The 19,728-nt window shown below is 35.2% G+C and overlaps 1 protein-coding gene and 1 pseudogene across 4 annotated transcripts; both read left to right on the forward strand.

The window, feature by feature from the left end:
• Nucleotides 1-1,225: 1,225 nt before the first annotated feature.
• LOC127502605 (leukocyte elastase inhibitor-like) lies at nucleotides 1,226-6,086 on the forward strand (annotated as a pseudogene).
• On the forward strand, nucleotides 1,226-18,828 carry LOC127502606 (leukocyte elastase inhibitor-like). Of its 4 annotated transcripts, none has more exons than XM_051875630.1 (7): nucleotides 1,226-1,373; nucleotides 13,239-13,420; nucleotides 15,184-15,321; nucleotides 15,937-16,054; nucleotides 16,207-16,349; nucleotides 18,056-18,220; nucleotides 18,326-18,828. In XM_051875630.1, exons 2-7 carry the CDS (start codon nucleotides 13,253-13,255, stop codon nucleotides 18,737-18,739), a joined length of 1,146 nt encoding a protein of 381 aa, XP_051731590.1. In that variant the 5' UTR covers nucleotides 1,226-1,373; nucleotides 13,239-13,252; the 3' UTR covers nucleotides 18,740-18,828. The 4 variants fall into 4 exon arrangements, with proteins under 4 accessions (XP_051731590.1, XP_051731592.1, XP_051731591.1 ...); XM_051875632.1 differs by lacking the exon at nucleotides 1,226-1,373 and adding an exon at nucleotides 9,135-9,248; XM_051875631.1 differs by lacking the exon at nucleotides 1,226-1,373 and adding an exon at nucleotides 12,929-13,154.
• The last annotated feature ends 900 nt before the right edge of the window (nucleotides 18,829-19,728 follow it).

Genomic DNA, 19,728 nt, shown 5'->3' on the forward strand with positions numbered 1-19,728 from the left:
AGTGGACAATTTTAAGATTGTGGTCCATTTTTGCTTCCATGTCTTTTACTCTAATGGAAAGAAAAGTTAACCCTAACCCTACACATTTATATGGTGTTTGTTTTAAGCCTACTACCCTCCTTCTGTTTGCATCTGTAGATTTCTTCTAAATTAACCAAAACAAGCTAATCTGCATATTTAAACACATCAAGAGTTTTTTTCCCCTGAAATGTTATAAATACATGTTTGTGAACATATATAGGCTACCTGAAAGAAACGCACGGGATGGATCCATCTAGGGCTTTTTTCTTTTTCGCTTCTCATCGTAGCTGTCACAAGTTTTCAGCCAGCAGCAAACACGAGGTGGGGCGGGGCGCGCGTGCGTGCGGGAATGAATGGTGTGTCGCGGAGGGAGGGCTGCTGAACTCACAAAGCCGACTTGATATATAGTTTTTTTTTTTTTTTTATTCAGTAAATATATTTGTTTAACAGGGAAGCTGTGCGTAAACAGGAATATATATTCATTTATTAAAAAAAAAAAAAAAAAAACACCCCAGAAAAAAGGGCACATTCTCTCCAGGAAGAAAAAGGGCAGGTGCTCAAGCCCCTTTTATGTCTATGTGTGCACGTGCCTGCTCCTCATTACCTTACGGACAAAGAAATGTAGAAATACATAAATGTAAAAATAAAGAAATGTAGAAATAAAGAAATGTAGAAATGAACAAATATGGAAATAAATACATCAATAAATAAATAAATGTGGAAATAAATAAAAATCTAAATGAATAAATGTATAAATAAATAAAAGAAAAAATAAATGTGGAAAAAAATAAATATATACATAAATAAGGAAATAAGTGTATAAATAATAATTTATTTATTTATTGCTTTTCTGTGTATATTTATTTATATATTTATTTATTTATTTTTGCTTTTGCTTTTTTTTGCTTTTTTTTAAATTTCTTTGTATATTTATGTATTTATTTATTTTTAATTTTGGCAGGCTTGGGATTCCATACTAGGGGCTAGGTTAAGGGATGTGCCTTCATGATTTTAGCCAGTAAGTTAAAGCGGTTAAAAACTGCGCAGTGATTGGGAAACGCCCTTCATGTCCTGCAGAAACATCTGAAACATCCTACTTACATACACACAGAGGGCGGGGCCTCCTACACACTCAACCAACCCGACATACAGCAACAACACTAAATCAATGCAGTGCAATATTAAACACATTCTCACCGAACATTTTAGAGGTTAACCACATCTTTTAGAACATCCAGTTAATATTTTTAACACGTAGCCTACTACAATACTTTACAAACGTATACAGTAGGGAGCTTTAGAATCAAACAAGAGGACAACTAAGTTACGGCGAAACGACATCTTTTACAAATGTAAAATAATGCATTTATAAGCGAGATAAAAGATGGTTGCGCAAACTATGGTACTTACAAATGATGTTTTGGCTTGTACTTCAGCAGTGTCATCAGTCATGGAGGGTCTCGCTCGTGCTAACAGTCTCTTCGCTCTGGATCTCTATCGGGCTCTGAGTGCGAGCAGCTCTGAGGGAAACATGTTCTTTTCCCCGCTGAGCATCAGCGCAGCGCTCAGTATGGTCTACTTGGGAGCCCGAGGAGACACAGCTGAAGAAATGGCAAAGGTACGAAGAACTGACACGTTACCATTAGTGCTATTAAGTTCAGTCACATTTCGATTTTAAAAACATTATAACTGACGAACTTCAGAAGTCATTCAGATTTTCCGACTGCACTAATTACTGTAGTGCATTACGTAAAGAGAGAACATCTGTTTCTGTGAATCATACCACTGCTGTTGTCTAAATTTTTCTTTTGTATTTTTGTCATTTCCTTGGTGATTCTCATTATTGTAAAGCATTAACGCAGTGCTTTTTTTTTTAATTTTTTTATACAGCTAAATTATAGACATTGCAAGAAATCTAAACACATTTTTCTCCTAAACTGGATCTCTGGATCTTTTTATTTATTTATTTTTTACTTTATTGGTGCACAGTTTGTAAAGTTGTTGAGATCTCATCTAAACTTTAAGAGGAGACAAATGTGAGAGTTTCAGAGTCTTTAGCTAAGGAGAAAAATCTGAGCACAGTGTGCAGGTACTGTGGTCTCTTCTAAAACTTCAGAGAAGACAAGTGATAGACCAATGGAGTCTTTAGTTTAGGAGAAAAATCTGAGAACACTGTGTGATGTTGCTGAAACTTCAGAGAAGACAAGGGTGAGAGCTCTCGAGTCTCTAGCTGAGGAGAAAAGTCTGAGAACAGTGTGTGATGTTACTGAGATCTCTTCTAAAACTTTAAAAGAAATCATTGTGAGAGTGTTAGGGTTTTTGTCTTAGGAGACAAATGTGAGAAGCAGGATTCAAGCAACATTTGAGATGGTAGTTTTTTTTTTTCTCTCCCCTTTGGGTAGCTTCTATCTCATTCATCCACACCATTTCAATCAAGCACAGTATGCATTCTCATATTTGAAGTTTAGTGTAGACAGAGTTTTGTTGCACAATGATTTAAGAGGAAATCATTACCTATATTTACATGAATGCAAAATGGGTAGTACAAGACAAACTTTACAATGTTAAATGAAGAAAAAAAGGTTATGCAACAACCACGAAGCACTGGTACACTAGTATTACATTTGTTAAAAAGAAAGTATTTATCTTAGCCTAAATATCTTACACTTGTCAAATCCTTTGTTTGGAATATGCGCTGCATATACACTGCTGGGCATTGAAGATAAATTTAAACGAGTAACCCTTCATATTCATATTCCGAAATGTATTATGTTATTTAAATAATAGTTTCAGTATTTACAGTATTAGTAAAAATTAAAAATTTAACATGTTTCTCCTAAAATAAAATTGAAGACATCTGGGGCTGGTTGCAAAACTTCTTAGAGTAGTCTTAAAAGTTAGTCATCTAATTTTTTTTTCTTAAAGCCTGGTAATAACTTTTTTATGTCAGTTGCATGAAAAGGTATATCTGTTTAATTTGAATCAGGAAAGTAAGACTGACTGCCCTTGGTTAACTGACACTTAGTCAAACTAGTTCTTAAGTTAATATGCAACTGTGATGGAATTTTTTAACCAATTAATTATGAACTAACAATTCTTTTATCCTACAGGCCTAACGAGCTAACTTTGAAACAGAGAAATAGTCACTAGGACTGTGTGTTGTAACAGTGGAAACATTTTGCTGTGCTGGCTATATAGACAGCATCCTTCTAGAGATAAAAAAGTCTATAAAAATTGTTTTGACCTATTGAGTAATCAGTGAACTATTAACTATTATATATATATATATATATATATTTATATATATATATATTTTTTTTTTTTATATACAATAAAGAGATTTCTTGTTTCTCATTTTGGACTCCTTTCTCTCAGAACTATCTCAGTTGTGTCTACTTTTATTTCTCCTAAGGCATTTTAAGGAGAAACATCTGAGACAGTGTTGATATGTAAGAGATATGTGAGAATCACAACTAAGTCTCACAAGCTTAGAAAGTGCAACCTCTAAGCAATAAAATGGAGTCTTGAAAGAGACTGCAGCAAGACAATAAAGAGATGTTCTAAGTTTCTTCCATCACTGTCTCAGTTTTGACTCTTTTTCTCTCAGATATTTTTCATGTCTCATTTCTGTCTACTCTTATTTCTCCTAAGGAATTTTAGGAGAAACATCTGAAACTCTATTGTTACTAAAATTAGTGATATATGTGAATCACAACTAAGTCTCATGAGCTTAAAGGGTTAGTTCACCCAAAAATCATTAATTACTCACCCTCATGCCGTTCTACACCCGTAAGACCTTCGTTCATCTTCAGAACACAAATTAAGATATTTTTGATAAAATCCGATGGCACAGTGAGGCCTCCATTGCCAGCAAGATAATTAACACTTTCTACTGATTCGAAACAAAAGATTTGTAAAGCTTTGAAGCAGTGTTTTGAAATCGGCCATCACTAGATATTGTTGAAAAGTCGTTATTTAGTTTTTTTGGCACACAAAAAGTATTCTCGTCGCTTCATAACATTAAGGTTAAACCACTGTAGTCACATGATCTGTTTTAAATATGTTTTTAGTGCCTTTCTGGGCATTGAAAGTGTTAATTATCTTGCTGGCAATGGAGGCCTCACTGAGCCATCGGATTTCATCAAAAATATCTTAATAACTTAATTTGTGTTCCGAAAATGAACGAAGGTCTTACAGGTGTGGAACGACATGAGGATGAGTAATTAATGACAGAATTTTCATTTGTGGGTGAACTAACCCTTTAAGAAAAGCGACCACTGAGCAATAAATATTTCCTATGGGTATACACTCATATTATTGTCATACATCATAATGCCAAAACATATTAATGGTTGTAATAATAGGCTTCATTTTCTTTATGCAAAATAATTTTTTATTTTTTTTTATTTTGGGTTGAAGTGTAACGTACATGTTCTTGAGGGGTTTTGTGAGATTCACTCATCTGTCTTGCTCTATGCAGGTTTTGTCCTTCAGTTCTGTCTCTGATGTTCACTCTCATTTTGAGAGCCTCACCTCATCAATCAACAGTCCATCAGCCTCCTACATCCTCAGACTGGCCAACCGCCTCTACGGAGAGAAAACCTTCAGCTTCTTACCTGTGAGTCTATTCTGCCTTTAATAATGAGACATTTTGATGTTCCCTTTGTGCTTTGAGACACTGCCTTTATTTTGTCTTGCAGGAGTATTTGGACTCCACACTGAAGCTGTACCACGCTGACCTTCAGGCTGTGGACTTCATTGGAGCATCTGAGGACTCACGACAGCTCATTAACAAATGGGTGGAGGAGCAGACTGAAAGTGAGAAGAACAGGTTCCATATAATTCTACTTAAGATAAAAAGAATTACATTTTAAAAATCAGTTTACACTTGTTGCTAGTATACATGCTTTATCTTTAAAAGAATAAAAGACAAAGATGTGAAATCAAAAGCATAAACTTGTGTTTTCAGACAAAATCCAAAATCTTCTCAAGCCAGGAGCGGTGACTGTAATGACCCGTCTACTTCTGGTTAATGCTATCTACTTCAAAGGGAATTGGCTGGACACATTTAAAGCAAGAGACACTAAAGAAATGCCTTTTAAAGTAAACCAGGTACAATTCACTTTTTGTTTCAAGGATGGAGGAACAACATAAGCAAACTGGAGATCACTTTTTAAAATCTTTTACAATTGATTGTACTTACCTACTCATGTACTCAGATGAAATAATAACTTAATTTTGTACATGCTGTGTATTTCTTCATTTGATAACATTTGTCTTCAATCAGAATGAGAGCCGGCCTGTGGAAATGATGTATCAGAAGGAAAAGTTCCCCTTCAGATGCATCCCAGAGTATAAACTGCAGGTGCTGGAGTTACCATATGAAGAGGAGGAGCTCAGCATGTTGATCCTTCTTCCAAACGAAACTCAGGATGGCTCTGATCCTCTTCTGAAGGTCAGCAAAAGTGCCATGATCAGAAAAAGATGGATAGTGTGGATCCTAGATAGACTAGTTTGTTGCTGTGTGTGTTAATTTTCAGTATCTGTGTGTATTTGACAGCTGGAGAGTGAATTGACCCTTGACAAGCTGCTTGATTGGACCAATACAGATGAAATGACCACATGGATGGATATCAGAGTCCATTTGCCAAAGTTCAAGCTAGAAGTTGAGAGCTCCCTATCAAAAATACTGCAAGAGATGGGTATGAGCTCTGTGTTCCAGGAAACAAAGGCTGATCTGACTGGCATGAGCAGTCAGGGCAGGCCTCTTCATTTCAGCTGTGGTTCACAAGGCCTTTGTTGAAGTGAATGAGGAAGGCACTGAGGCTGCAGCAGCCACTAAAATCGGTTTGTGTGGACGTGCCCGTCAGCGAGAACCCCAGAGATTCATAGCCGATCACCCCTTCATGTTTTTTATCAGGCACAACCCCACTAACAGCATCCTTTTCCTTGGTAGATTCAGAGGCCCATCCTAGAAATGTAGTGTATTTTTTTCTCCGTTACACCCAAATAAAGAAATGTGTTTTCTCTAAATGTTTTATCAAATAAATTATGCCTTCCTGTCATCACAGTCTATTATTCATTTGTATGTGGCCATTTCAATACTATTTCCAAAGGAAAGAGTGCTCTCTCTCAGAATAACCTATTGTCATTCAGTTTAAATGAGTTCAGTTAGTACCTACTGGCGCTACTACTGTATAAGCTACTAACGTCATGGTAGATACTAGTCACTGCAGTTACATATTAACTGCAAATAGAAATGACAATGTTCTTTGCATGAACTCAGCAGTGTCTACCCAGCTAACAGGGAACGTTCCCATAACTTTCACTAACGATATGTAAAAGTTATGTAAATGTTAGAAAATAATGTTCCTGAAATAATGTTTCTGGACCAGTCTTATAATGTTTTCATAGTTAAAATACATTCTCGTAACGTTGAGAGGAAACATTCTTAGAACAACATTGTTGGAACGTCTTTATGTTGTTATATGTACTTAACTGATGTTTTCATAATGTTGAGAATATGTTCTCATAACAACGTTCTTGTAATGTCTTTATGATGTTATTTTTACTTGACTGATGTTCTTGTAATGTAGAGAGAAAACGTGAGAACAACGTTCATGGAACGTCCTTACAATGTAATTTTTACTTGATGAACACTCGTAACACTGAGAGAAAACGTTCTTAGAACAACATTCTCGGAACGTCTTTATGATGTTATTAATATTTGCTAAATGTATTTTGGAATGGTTTAGTTGGAAGTTCATCTAACATTTTTTTTAAATGTTTGATAATTAAAGAGAATTGAAGAGAACATGAAGTCACAAGAGACATGCATAAGGAACAAATAATGAATGCAAGTTGTATATAAAATATACAGGCAAGCAGGATTAATACACTGACTTCATCTCAGCTAAAAATATGTTTTTAGAATGTTTTGCTAACATTCCCATTAAGTTATGAAAACATTATTTCTGAAACATTTTTTAAACATTCAAAATATCATTCAACATAGTTTTTTGTTTTAAGAATGTTTTGTCCTAACATTTACATAACTTTTTTTAAAGAACGTTATTGAAAGTTATGGGAACGTTCCTTGTTAGCTGGGATTGAACCTAATGCATTACACTAATCAATCAGGACTTTGAACCTCTCCTTCTATAACAGCATTTCTTCTGATTCTCAACTAAATTCTCTCATTGTCTTTCTATTACTCACAACTCTGCGCATGCGCTCCATTCCATACCATTTTTACACCAAATATCCAGCGTCTGCAGACAACGTTACACTCTAAGGTCTCTCTTCAGCCTGAAGCATCACTGTAAAATGACAATGTTTGAAACTCCATATGAAACACTTAATATACGCAGAACACAATTTTGTTGTGTTTTGTTTTTCTAATGTGTTGTTTTCCACGTGTCTTGTTATATTTGACTTGTGTGCTTGTATGTTTGAGTTTGTGGTTTTGTTTTTTTTCCCCCTTGTTTAACTTGGTTTGGTTGTGTTTTTGGTTTCGAAACCGAAGCTTTGCTCTTTATGATTCCATGTTTTGGACTGTGTACTTCCCAGAGACTCTAACACAGTTTACTGTACTACTACAGTAAAATATGAATCTTAAAGTAAAGTCATATCTGTTATTTTTGTATTCAAATATTTATGCATAGAAATAATGAGATGTCAAGGAAAACTTTGCAGTGTAAGATACATTAATTAGATATTACATAAATTTTGGGGGGGCAGCCAAGATGGCGTCATATGAAGACGGTTGTGCTGAAGCTCTTGAAAATTTTGCACAAATCCTGTTTTTTCTTTTAAAACAGTTAATGTTCGGAACTAATTTGAAAGAGTTCTCTGTTCAATGAGTTAAATGGCCTTTTTTTTTTTTTTAGCATTTTTTCCCCTTTGTGTTAAATTCTGCAGACGTACATTATACACCACATGCTTTTGCTACAATTTGCTGTGCTGATTGATGAATATGGAAGAAGAAACTCTTCTTGCTATGCGCAGCTACGCAAAGAGAATGCTGGATGTTGAAATGGAAGCAGCTGCTGGACAGTCTGGTTTAGTACCTTTACTTGATACATCTGTATCTGATACGCCTGAACTGAATCCTGCCAAAAAAAGCAAACTGAGTTCAGATAGTTCTGCTGTGAGTGTTAATGAGATTTATACAGAGAATGGAGGCCATGCACGAGGAAACTATTAAACAGATTTCATGGTGAACAGGTGAAATTAAGAAATGGAAAGAAAAATTGGAGAAAGAAAAAAATGTAATTTCGTGACTGAACATCTGAAGCATATAGAACACTTAGGGCCAGATTTACTAGCTTGCGCCAGCGCAAACCCTCTTTTGCCATTAAAAACTACTGTTGGGATTTACTAAAGACATGCAGTGCAAAATTAGAGCTGAAAAGGGGTGGACTGAGTTGTTTTTGCGGCTTACCTTATTGCATAGGCATTTGTAGGAGTTTCCCTTTCAGACACAAAATTTATGGGAGGAAAGTATTTAAATGAATCACACAATGTGATTTACTAATGTTTGTGCTTGTCAATTTACTGGTATTTGCATTATTTAACGCCCCCAAAAAGCATGTCTTAACCCATCTTGCGACATGGCTGCTAGGAGGAGACACCGCAGAGAACAGAGAGCGCGTGGTAGAAGGGAAAAAATATTTTCCACTCATATTCATTTCTTTGGAATGTCAGAGGAAGATGCTATCTGTATATTACATGTAACAAGTTGCGCCTGTGTCGACCCGCACTTGATGCGCATCAGCTTTGCTGTAGCATCTGGACTGAATCAACGATTATCGATTCAGCTTTAGATTTTAGGTAAAGCTTTTAGCCTCTTGAACTGTGTAGTTAAATCACAGCCAGCTCCGGCCAGTCTGACTTTAATGGGACAGTTGCAGTGACGTAACTTTGTTTTAGTCTGTTTTCAGTTGATGAATGAACTGAACATGTAGCGCGCCTCCCATCCAATAAATCGCAATAATCTTTGTGCTTTGTTACTTTTGATATGAAGCAAAGTCTCAGATTTCAAATGACGTCCATCTTATTATGAGATTCAAAAAATAAGTACCGTTTTGGCGCTGTTTAATGTTACGTGACAGCTCGCTTTAGCGCCTCAGTTAACGAGAAGCGGCAGCATGGAGCGCGTGTGAACATCCTCTCCTCCGCTTTAATACCAGTTACAGCGCGAAATAAACATGACTAAACATCTGAAGGTATGTTAAAATATACAGTACAACTTACCGAAATCCGTATCATGCCTCGTGTAATAGCTCAATCAGTGTTTCAACCTCGGAAAGACGTCAATAAAACAGCTTGTAAACAATGTCACGTAACGTCACATTTATCTCAGAAAATCATATTCAGTGACCATAAACTCATTAGTCAGCTAGAAAAATGAACTCTAGAAAGAAGCATTCTGATAAATATAGCTATGCACCGTTACATATTCATTATAATGTTCTTCAATATTTAATGTATGTTTGAATAAATCAGTTATGACAGCCACGATTTAAATGTTTATATTTAAAATTGGAGTAGAAATATGATTATGTAATTCTAAACTTTATTTAGGCCTATTATTAAAAAAAAAAACATAATTGAGTGTAATTTAATTGTTTGTGTATAAATAAGTTAATTTTAACCTTCAATATTATAGTAAAGTAGTACCAACTGACTCCCATGTGTAGTTTACAGCATAGTTGAGACATTTTTTTCCTCTAGAAAATTTGCCATACACTGTAACTGATATACTACATCCAAAATAATCGATATTGAATCGTAATCGTAATCGAATCGCAAGCATGTGAATAGAAATTAATCTAACATTTCCAGAACATTCGTTTTTGGTTTGTATAACGTTATTCTAACATTAATCTAACGTTCCCAGAACATTATTCTAACGTTAATCTAACGTTAATCTAACATTCCCAGAACGTTAGTTTTTGATTTGTTTAACGTTGTTCTAACATTAATCTAACGTTCCCAGAACGTTATTCTAATGTTAATCTAATGTTCCCAGAATGTTAGTTTTTGGTTTGTATGTTATTCTAAAGTTAATCTAACGTTCTCATAACGTTATTCTAACATTCCCAGAACATTAGTTTTTGGTTTGTATAGCGTTATTCTAACATTAATCTAACGTTCCCAGAATGTTACTCTAACGTTAATCTAACATTCCCAAAACGTTAGTCTTTGGTTTGTATAATGTTATTTTAACGTTCCCCTAATGTTATTTTAACATTCCCTTAACGTTATTATTACATCCCCTTAACGTTATTCTAACGTTATTTTAACATTCCCCTAATGTTATTTTAACGTTCCCTTAACGTTATTCTAACGTTCCCCTAACGTTATTCTAACATTATTCTAACGTTCCCCTAACGTTATTTTAACGTTCCTCTAATGTTATTTTAACGTTCCCTTAACGTTATACTAACGTTCCCCTAATGTTATTCTAACATTATTCTAACATTATTCTAACGTTCCCCTAATGTTATTTTAACGTTCCCTTAACGTTATTCTAATGTTCCCCTGTTATTCTAACATTATTCTAACATTATTCTAACGTTATTTTAACATTATTTTAACGTTATTCTAATGTTATTTTAACATAATTTTAACATTATTCTAACATTATTCTAACATTATTTTAACGTCATTTTAACGCTCCCCTAATGTTATTTTAACATTATTCTAACATTATTTTAACGTTATTCTAACATTATTCTAAAGTTATTTTAACATCCCCTTAACATTATTATAACGTTCCCCTTTCGTTATTCTAACATTATTCTAACGTTATTGTAACGTTCCCCTAATGTTATTCTAACGTTCCCCTAATATTATTCTAACATTATTCTAACATTATTTTAATGTTATTTTAACGTTATTCTAACATTATACTAACGTTATTCTAACATTATTCTAACGTTATTTTAACGTTATTCTAACATTGTTCTAACGTTATTTTAACATTCCCCTAATGTTATTTTAACGTTCCCTTAACGTTATTCTAATGTTCCCCTATTGTTATTCTAACATTATTATAACGTTATTTTAACGTCATTTTAACGTTATTCTAACATTATTCTAACATTCTTTTAACGTCATTTTAACATTCCCCTAATGTTATTTTACCATTATTCTAACGTTATTTTAACATCCCCTTAACGTTATTATAATGTTCCCCTAACGTTATTCTAACATTATTCTAACGTTATTTTAACGTTCCCCTAATGTTATTCTAACATTATTCTAACATTATTTTAACGTTATTTTAACATTATTCTAACATTATTCTAACATTATTCTAACATTATTTAGAATCTCATATTTAGAATCTAACGTTCCCAGAACATCAGTTTTTGGTTTGTATAACGTTATTCTAACATTAATCTAACATTCCCAGAACGTTATTCTAACGTTAATCTAACGTTCCCAGAACGTTATTCTAACGTTCATCTAACGTTCCCAGAACGTTAGTTTTTGATTTGTTTAACGTTGTTCTAACATTAATCTAACGTTCCCAGAACGTTATTCTAACGTTAGTCTAACGTTCCCAGAATGTTAGTTTTTGGTTTGTATAACGTTATTCTAAAGTTAATCTAAGGTTCTCATAACGGTATTCTAACGTTAATCTAACGTTCCCAGAATGTTAGTTTTTGGTTTGTATAACGTTAACGTTAATCTAACGTTCCCAGAATGTTAGTTTTTGGGTTCTCAAAACATTATTCTAATGTTCCCAAAACATTAGTTTTTGGTTTGTATAACGTTATTCTAAAGTTAATCTGACGTTCTCATAACGTTATTCTAACGTTCCCAGAACGTTAGTTTTTGGTTTGCATAACGTTATTCTAAAGTTAATCTGATATCCTCATAATGTTGTTCTAACATTAATCTAACGTTCCCAGAACGTTAGTTTTTGGTTTGTATAACGTTATTCTAACATTAATCTAACGTTGTTGTTTTAAAGTTATATTATGACAATAGTGTTGTTAATGTTTTACATGCACTTAAAAAAAGAAGCAAAGACAAGTATGGGGGCTCACCCACTGATTGGAAACACACTTTTTGTTTTGCAGAGATACCCTACTTAAATACACACAGGGCGGGGTTGCCAGATTGAGTGGGTTCCCGCCCAATTGGGCGGTTTTGAATTTGATTGTGCGGGTAAAAGTTGGTTTGGGTGGTTTGGGGTCAGTTTGGCAGTTTTCAAACATCTAAATTGCAAAGGCTAATTGGTTAACAAACAAAACCCATTTGTGCATGTACTGCAGTGCATACGATCAGTCATCATGATTCATGACGTTACTAAACACACACACCCACTGCAGACTCGGCTGGTGCTGATGTCGACATTGCCCGCTGCACTTTTAGCCAATAACGAGGGATCAGCGAACAGATGTGATAATTTATGAGTGACGAGTTTTAGTGCGATACAGGATAAGATTTTGAACATATAGCTGTATATTTAAGTGATCACAATGCCAGAGTGGCCTAAATATAAGTACACTGCAAAGAGTTGGAGAGTGACTAACTCTTAAAACGTGTGGAGGAATCAGAGCACAGTTGAATAATTTAATCAAAATCAAAACTGAATATGGGACTATACGATCCTGTCCTGCATCAGGACCTCTTTTAGGGTGTATTCACACCCGTCTTGTTTGGTTTGATTGAATCGAACTCAAGTTCATTTCCCCCCTTGGCGCGGATCTTTTGGGCAGGTGTGAATACAGCAATCGGGTGCGGACCTAACAACCGTACCGAGACCCAAATTCTATCACATTATTTACATATTAAAGTTTTGGGCGGTTTTTTGTTGGAGTGGGCGGGTTTTGTTGAACTTTTGGGCTGAAAATCTTCCACCCAATCTGGCAACACTGGGTGGGGTCTCCACACTCAAACCGACTTACAGTCAGCAACAACACCAAATCAGTGCAGTACAATATTAAACACATTCTTACTTAACATTTTAGAGGTTAACCACATCGTTTATAATATCTAGTTAATGTTTTTAACACGTACGTAGGCCTTGCCTACTTTACAACGCAGTGGAGCTTTCGAACCGAATAAGAGGACAGCTGAATTACGGCGAATTACAAATTACATCGTTTACAAATGTAAAATAACAGATTAATAAGTGAGTTGAAAGATCGTTGCACAAACTATGGTACTTCAAGCTGATATTTTGGCTTGTATTTCAGCAGTGTCATCAGTCATGGAGGGTCTCGCTCGTGCTAACAGTCTCTTCGCTCTGGATCTCTATCGGGCTCTGAGCGCGAGCAGCTCTGAGGGAAACATGTTCTTTTCCCCGCTGAGTATCAGCGCAGCGCTCAGTATGGTCTACTTGGGAGCCCGAGGAGACACAGCTGAAGAAATGGCAAAGGTATGAACATAGACATATAAAATATTTTATTTTATTTGTCTATGGGTATGAAGAACTGACACGTTACCATTGGTGCTATTAATTTTAGTCTCATTTTGATTTTAAATACATTAGCCTAACTGACGAACTTCAGAAGTCATTCAGATTTTCTGACTGCACAGGATTATATTACAGTGCATTACGAAAAGAGAGAACACCTGTTTCTGTAAATCATAGAGTAGCGGCTCCTGGCCATAAATTTAGGTAGGGCAGATTCTGGGTCTCGCTAGTTTATGATGACCATTTTGTAAGCTTTATAATAATAATAATAATACCTTTTATTTATAGGTGCCTTTCAAGGCACTCAAGACACTGCACAGCATAAAAGTAAATCAGTAAAATACAAAGCTATGCAAAAACACAGACATACAGATCAAACACACAATCAAACAATCAAGTCACTGAAAGCTATTCTAAACAGATAAGTTTTAATCTGAGCTTTAAAAGAGGGAAATAGAATCCAACTGGCGAATGTGCAATGGCAAAGAATTCCCGAATTTTGGCGCTGCACAGCTGAAAGCCACCAATTGAACTCAACTTGAAGTTTAGAAGAGTCAATAATTCTGCAGAAGATGATCTCAAAGAATGTGAAGGAGTATACAAATGAAGAAGATCTGAGACATAAAGAGGAGCCAAATTATGAAGAGCTTTATAGGTGAACACTAGCCTAAAATGTTGTAATGGATACAATAACAATGTGATCAGAGGTATGTGAATGGGTAAAAATCCTAGCAGCTGATTTCTGAATTAACTGTAATTGATGGCTAAATAAAAGAGAATTACAAGAATCAGTCCGTGATGTAATTAAAGTATGAATAAAGAGTGATGGACGGAATCTAGCAATGTTACGTAAATTAAAAAATGCAGTACGTGAAGTATTATTAATATGGGAACCAAAAGAAAGCAAACTATCAAATATAACACCAAGACTTTTGACCTGAGTGGAAATATTAACTGGACAGTTATCAATAAGGAGGGTGAAGGATTGAGTTTTAGATAAAACAGACCTAGAACCAAGGTTATGTTAGTAACCCGAACGTTTCTCATTATTATGAGATAAAAAAAAAAAATCAGTATTACAAGAAAGTTTTTATTATTACAAGATACTAAGTCATTATTACGAGAAAGTTTCTCATTGTTATGAGATGTTAAGTCATTATTATGAGAAAGTTTCTCATTATTACGAGATTTTTCTCCCGAATATTCTAGCATATTAACTCATTATAATGAGATAGTTTCTCATTATTATGACAAATCATAATTACGAGAACGTTTCTCATTATTATGACTTAAAGAATCATATTTTTACTCAACTGTGGCAGAAACCGGCTTCCATATTAAATACCCTAACACCAAAAGTAAAAATAAATATTGTTCATAAAGGAAATAACCTTTTTCTTCTTTTGCATGTTTTGTCATTTCCATGGTGATTCTCATTATTGTAAAGCATTAATGCAATGCTTTTTATAGATGAAATTATATATAATTTATAACATTATGTATAAATGCAATTCAAAATAATATTTCCTTGTTTTTTCACATCATAGTAATTATAATTATTATAATACACTTATACTATTGTCATACATCACAATGCCAAAACATATTAATGGTTGTAAAAATAGGCTTAATTTTCTTTATGCAAAATACATTTGTTTTTATTTTTATTGTCAGGTGGAGTGGAATATGTACATGTTCTTGAGGGGTTTTATTTCTCTGTGCAGGTTTTGTCCTTCAGTTCTGTCTCTGATGTTCACTCTCATTTTGAGAGCCTCACCTCATCAATCAACGGACCATCAGCCTCCTACATCCTCAGACTGGCTAACCGCCTCTACGGAGAGAAAACCTTCAGCTTCTTACCTGTGAGTCCATTCTGCCTTTAATAATGAGACACTTTTGGCTCGTTCCACCGAGCAGTATGGTACAGTAAAGTACGGTACACAATTACTGTATTTCTGTTTCAATTGTCAGGAATTGTGAATGGTACCAAAATACCAAACTGTAACGTACAACTTTTTGGGACCCTTCCTTTGGGGTACCTAGCACAGTACCTAAAGGGTGGAGCTAGGCTGTTGATTGGTTGACAGAGAATCGTTACTTGCGTGTGCTACAAGGGGAATGACAAAACAAGAGGCGCCATTTTTTAAATGCGTTGCTTAATCTTTTTAGACCGGCTTAATTTGCTGTATAACACTTTACAATGTCTGTGTTTTTTTTTTTTTTTTGTTATTGGGTAAATTTGTCTTTTTGTTTTTATTCTGTTATCTGTTTTATTTTTCTATTTAACTGTTGTACAGCACTTCAGTTGACTTCTTCGCATGAGAATGACGTCAGTCGTTACTTTCCGGCATACACCACACCTATCAAGTAAGGGTACTGCTGGCGGTGGAAACACAAGCCGGATCAGGCTTTACCATCCTGAATCGTACTGTACTGTACCGCATGCTTTGAGACACTGCCTATATTTTGCGCTGCAGGAGTATTTGGACTCCACCCTGAAGCTGTACCACGCTGACCTTCAGGCTGTGGACTTCATTGGAGCATCTGAGGACTCACGACAGCTCATTAACAAATGGGTGGAGGAGCAGACTGAGAGTGAGAAGAACAGTTCCATATAATTCCACTTCAGATTAAAACAATTACATTTTAAAAATCAGTTTACACTTGTTGCTAGTATACATGCTTTATCTTTAAAAGAATAAAAAGACAAAGATGTGAAATCAAAAACATAAACTTGTGTTTTTTAGATAAAATCCAAAATCTTCTCAAGCCAGGAACGGTGACTGGAATGACCCGTCTAGTTCTGGTTAATGCCATCTACTTCAAAGGGAACTGGCTGCACATATTTGAAGCAAGACGCACTGAAGAAATGCCATTTAAAATAAACCAGGTACAATCCACGGTAACACTTTAATATAGGGAAAATGTATTCACTATTAACTATGACTTTTCCCTTGATAAACTCCTAATTTACTGCTTATTAATAGTTAGTAAGTTAGTTGTTAAGTTTAGGTATTGGGTGGGATTAAGAATGTAGAATAAGGTCATGCAGAATAAGGCATTAATATGTGCTTAATATTTACTAATAAACAGCCAATATTCTAGTAATATGCATGCTAATAAGCAACTAGTTAAAAGACCCTAAAATAAAGTGTTACCCAATCCACTTATTGTTTCGAGGGTGGAGGAACAGCATAAGCAAACTGGAAATCACTTTTTAAAATCTTTTACAATTGATTGTGCTTACCCACACATGCACTAACATGAAATAAAAATTTCCTTAATCTTTTGGCATATAAGAGGACTTTGTATCATTAATACATTCTGCAAGTTCCATAACTTAAAACGTCCTCGTCATTAATAAAAAAGCATTTGTATAATCAAGCTGTAAAAAAGCTTGGTTTGGAGTCACAATCATTTACATACAACTCCCTCTGGAGCAAGACAACAACGCCTACTTTTACATCAGCCGATAAGCAGCGAATGGATCTAAAGTAGTTGTTTACGGTAAGATTGTGATAACAAGATTGCGATGCCACGCAGATGTTGTGTTGTTCCTGGCTGTGGGAAAACATTTTTGCGTAAGCTGCCGAAGGATACCGATGTCAGAGAAAAATGGATTCAGTTTATTTTTAATGAACGTCCAAGTCACGTCAGTGCCGACTTGCATGTTTGTACTGTACATTTTACCAGCGACTGTTTTGAGAACAATTCGCAATTCGATACTGGCTTTGCCTAAAAACTTTTGCTCAAAGATCAGGCTGTACCAACAGTTCTGGAACCAGCAAGGACCTTACTTACAACTGTAAGTAATGTATTTCATTTTTAAACCGTAATGACAGTTAAATTCATAATGGATAATCGTAGTATTTTTACTTCAAAGAAAGCTCTCTTTATAATGGCTGAAGCTGTCAATCACGCAGCGCAAGTTTACTTGCCAAAACTCCCATTATAGTGATGCTCTTACACTACATAATGAATCTCTTACTGTATTTACATAATTTTTGCATTGTTAGTTCACACTATCAACAGACTGTCTGTCATCTGCTCAATGCTCATCACTGCAACCTTCCATGTGATGGGAATAGATCTAAATCAGTGGTTCTCAAACCTGTCCTTCACATTTTGTATCTATCACACATGATTCAACTCATAAGCTTATTAGTAGAGACTGCAAGACCTGAAATGGGTGTGTCAGATATAGGGAGACATACAAAATGTTCAGGGCTGGTGGTACTCCTGGACAGGTTTGAGAACCACAGATCTAAATATAATGCAATAATAGTAAATTAGCTGTAATAGTAAAAATGTAGTAAAAGTATTCGAGAGGTTTCCACATATAATATTTATTTCATATGCAAAAGATGTCAGCCAATCAAAGCAGTGGGTGTTTACACTGAAGTTTCACAGCAGACACTCCCCTTCAAACATAGTGTTCAAATCAGAGGACTAAAATTTATTTTTAAATTAAGGCAATGTTTTGATGTGGCCATCACATCAACATTATAAGTGCACCTCATTATAATATTATAATAAATTAAAAAATCCAGTTCATGCTGTGTATTTCTTCATTTGATAAAATTTGCCTTCAATCAGAATGAGAGCCGGCCTGTGGAAATGATGTACCAGAAGAAAAAGTTCCTCTTCAGATGCATCCCAGAGTATAAACTGCAGGTGCTGGAGTTACCATATAAACAGGAGCTCAGCATGTTGATCCTTCTTCCAAATGAAACTCAGGATGGCTCTGATCCTCTTCTGAAGGTCAGCAAAAGTGCCATGATAAGAAAAAGATGGATAGTGTGGATCCTAGATAGACTAGTTTGGTGTTGTGTATGTTTATTTTCAGTATCTGTGTGTATTTGACAGCTGGAGAGTGAATTGACCCTTGACAAGCTGCTTGACTGGACCAATACAGATGAAATGACCACATGGATGGATATCAGAGTCCATTTGCCAAAGTTCAAGCTGGAGGTTGAGAGCTCCCTATCAAAAATACTGCAAGAGATGGGTATGAGCTCTGTGTTCCAGGAAACAAAGGCTGATCTGGCTGGCATGAGCAGTCAGGACGGCCTCTTCATTTCAGCTGTGGTTCACAAGGCCTTTGTTGAAGTGAATGAGGAAGGCACTGAGGCTGCAGCTGCCACTGGATTCATTTTGGGTTCCTGTGCCTCTAAACAAGATCCCCAGAATTTCACAGCTGATCACCCCTTCATTTTCTTTATCAGGCACAACCCCACTAACAGCATCCTCTTCCTTGGCAGATTCAGAGGCCCATTCTAGAAACGTGGTGTTTTTCTTTTTTCTTTTACACCCTAATGAAGAAATGCGTTTCACTGAATGTTTTATTAAAATAAGTAAATTATACCAAATGCAATTGTTTTTGTCTTCACAAATGACATTATTCCAGATCAATAATCTGTCTGTAAATGTTTGTATCTCAGGCGATACGTTGCCCTTTTATGGGTATAAAAATAGGCTTTATTCTTTGTTAGTAGGTTTTCCACCTGGGGCTTTGGGCCCTCTTCCTCCTCCTGAGACCTAAGTATGTCCCGTAAAGAGCAGATTCAGGGCTTTTCAGAGATACCAATGAAGTTTGGAAGTTTCAGCATGACAACTCCCTCCCCTTGGTCTTTAAATATTACTGAATGATCAAATTTAGCACTCTTATGGAAATATATTTTGTAATCATTTAAATCTGACTAATTTTCAAATAGTCATAAATCAACATCTCAGGAAATTGTTATGAGGTTTCAAATTAGAATATGACTTTCTGATACCGAGCAGGACATCGATTTCATATGTCCATGTAGTGGACACCAGGACTTAAAGCATGTAAATCAGGCATTTTGGGAGACACAACAAGTGAAAGAATAGGGAAAGAAATTATGAAATATTAGATATTCTTACGAAAATGTTGCCAACTACTCCCATTATTACACTTCTTTTTTCATTACATGTTGCTCTAAGAACACATTAATATGCAAATTAGATACTATATATCGATGCATTGTATAGAATGGGAAAACCCTGGCCATTTTACACACATATCACATAAAATAAAACAGTATATCAAATCATTCTGTTATATCGTTCATAACATAGTTAAGAATCATCTTTATACAATGTTTGGTTAAAGAAAATCCTGAAACCGAAAAATTGATTGGTCCACTTCAGTGGACATCGCGTAACATACACTATATTGCCAAAAGTATTGGGACACCCCTCCAAATCATTGAATTCAGGTGTTCCAATCACTTCCATGGCCACAG

Source organism: Ctenopharyngodon idella, chromosome 20 (genome assembly GCF_019924925.1).
Source record: "Ctenopharyngodon idella isolate HZGC_01 chromosome 20, HZGC01, whole genome shotgun sequence".
NCBI lineage: Eukaryota > Metazoa > Chordata > Actinopteri > Cypriniformes > Xenocyprididae > Ctenopharyngodon > Ctenopharyngodon idella.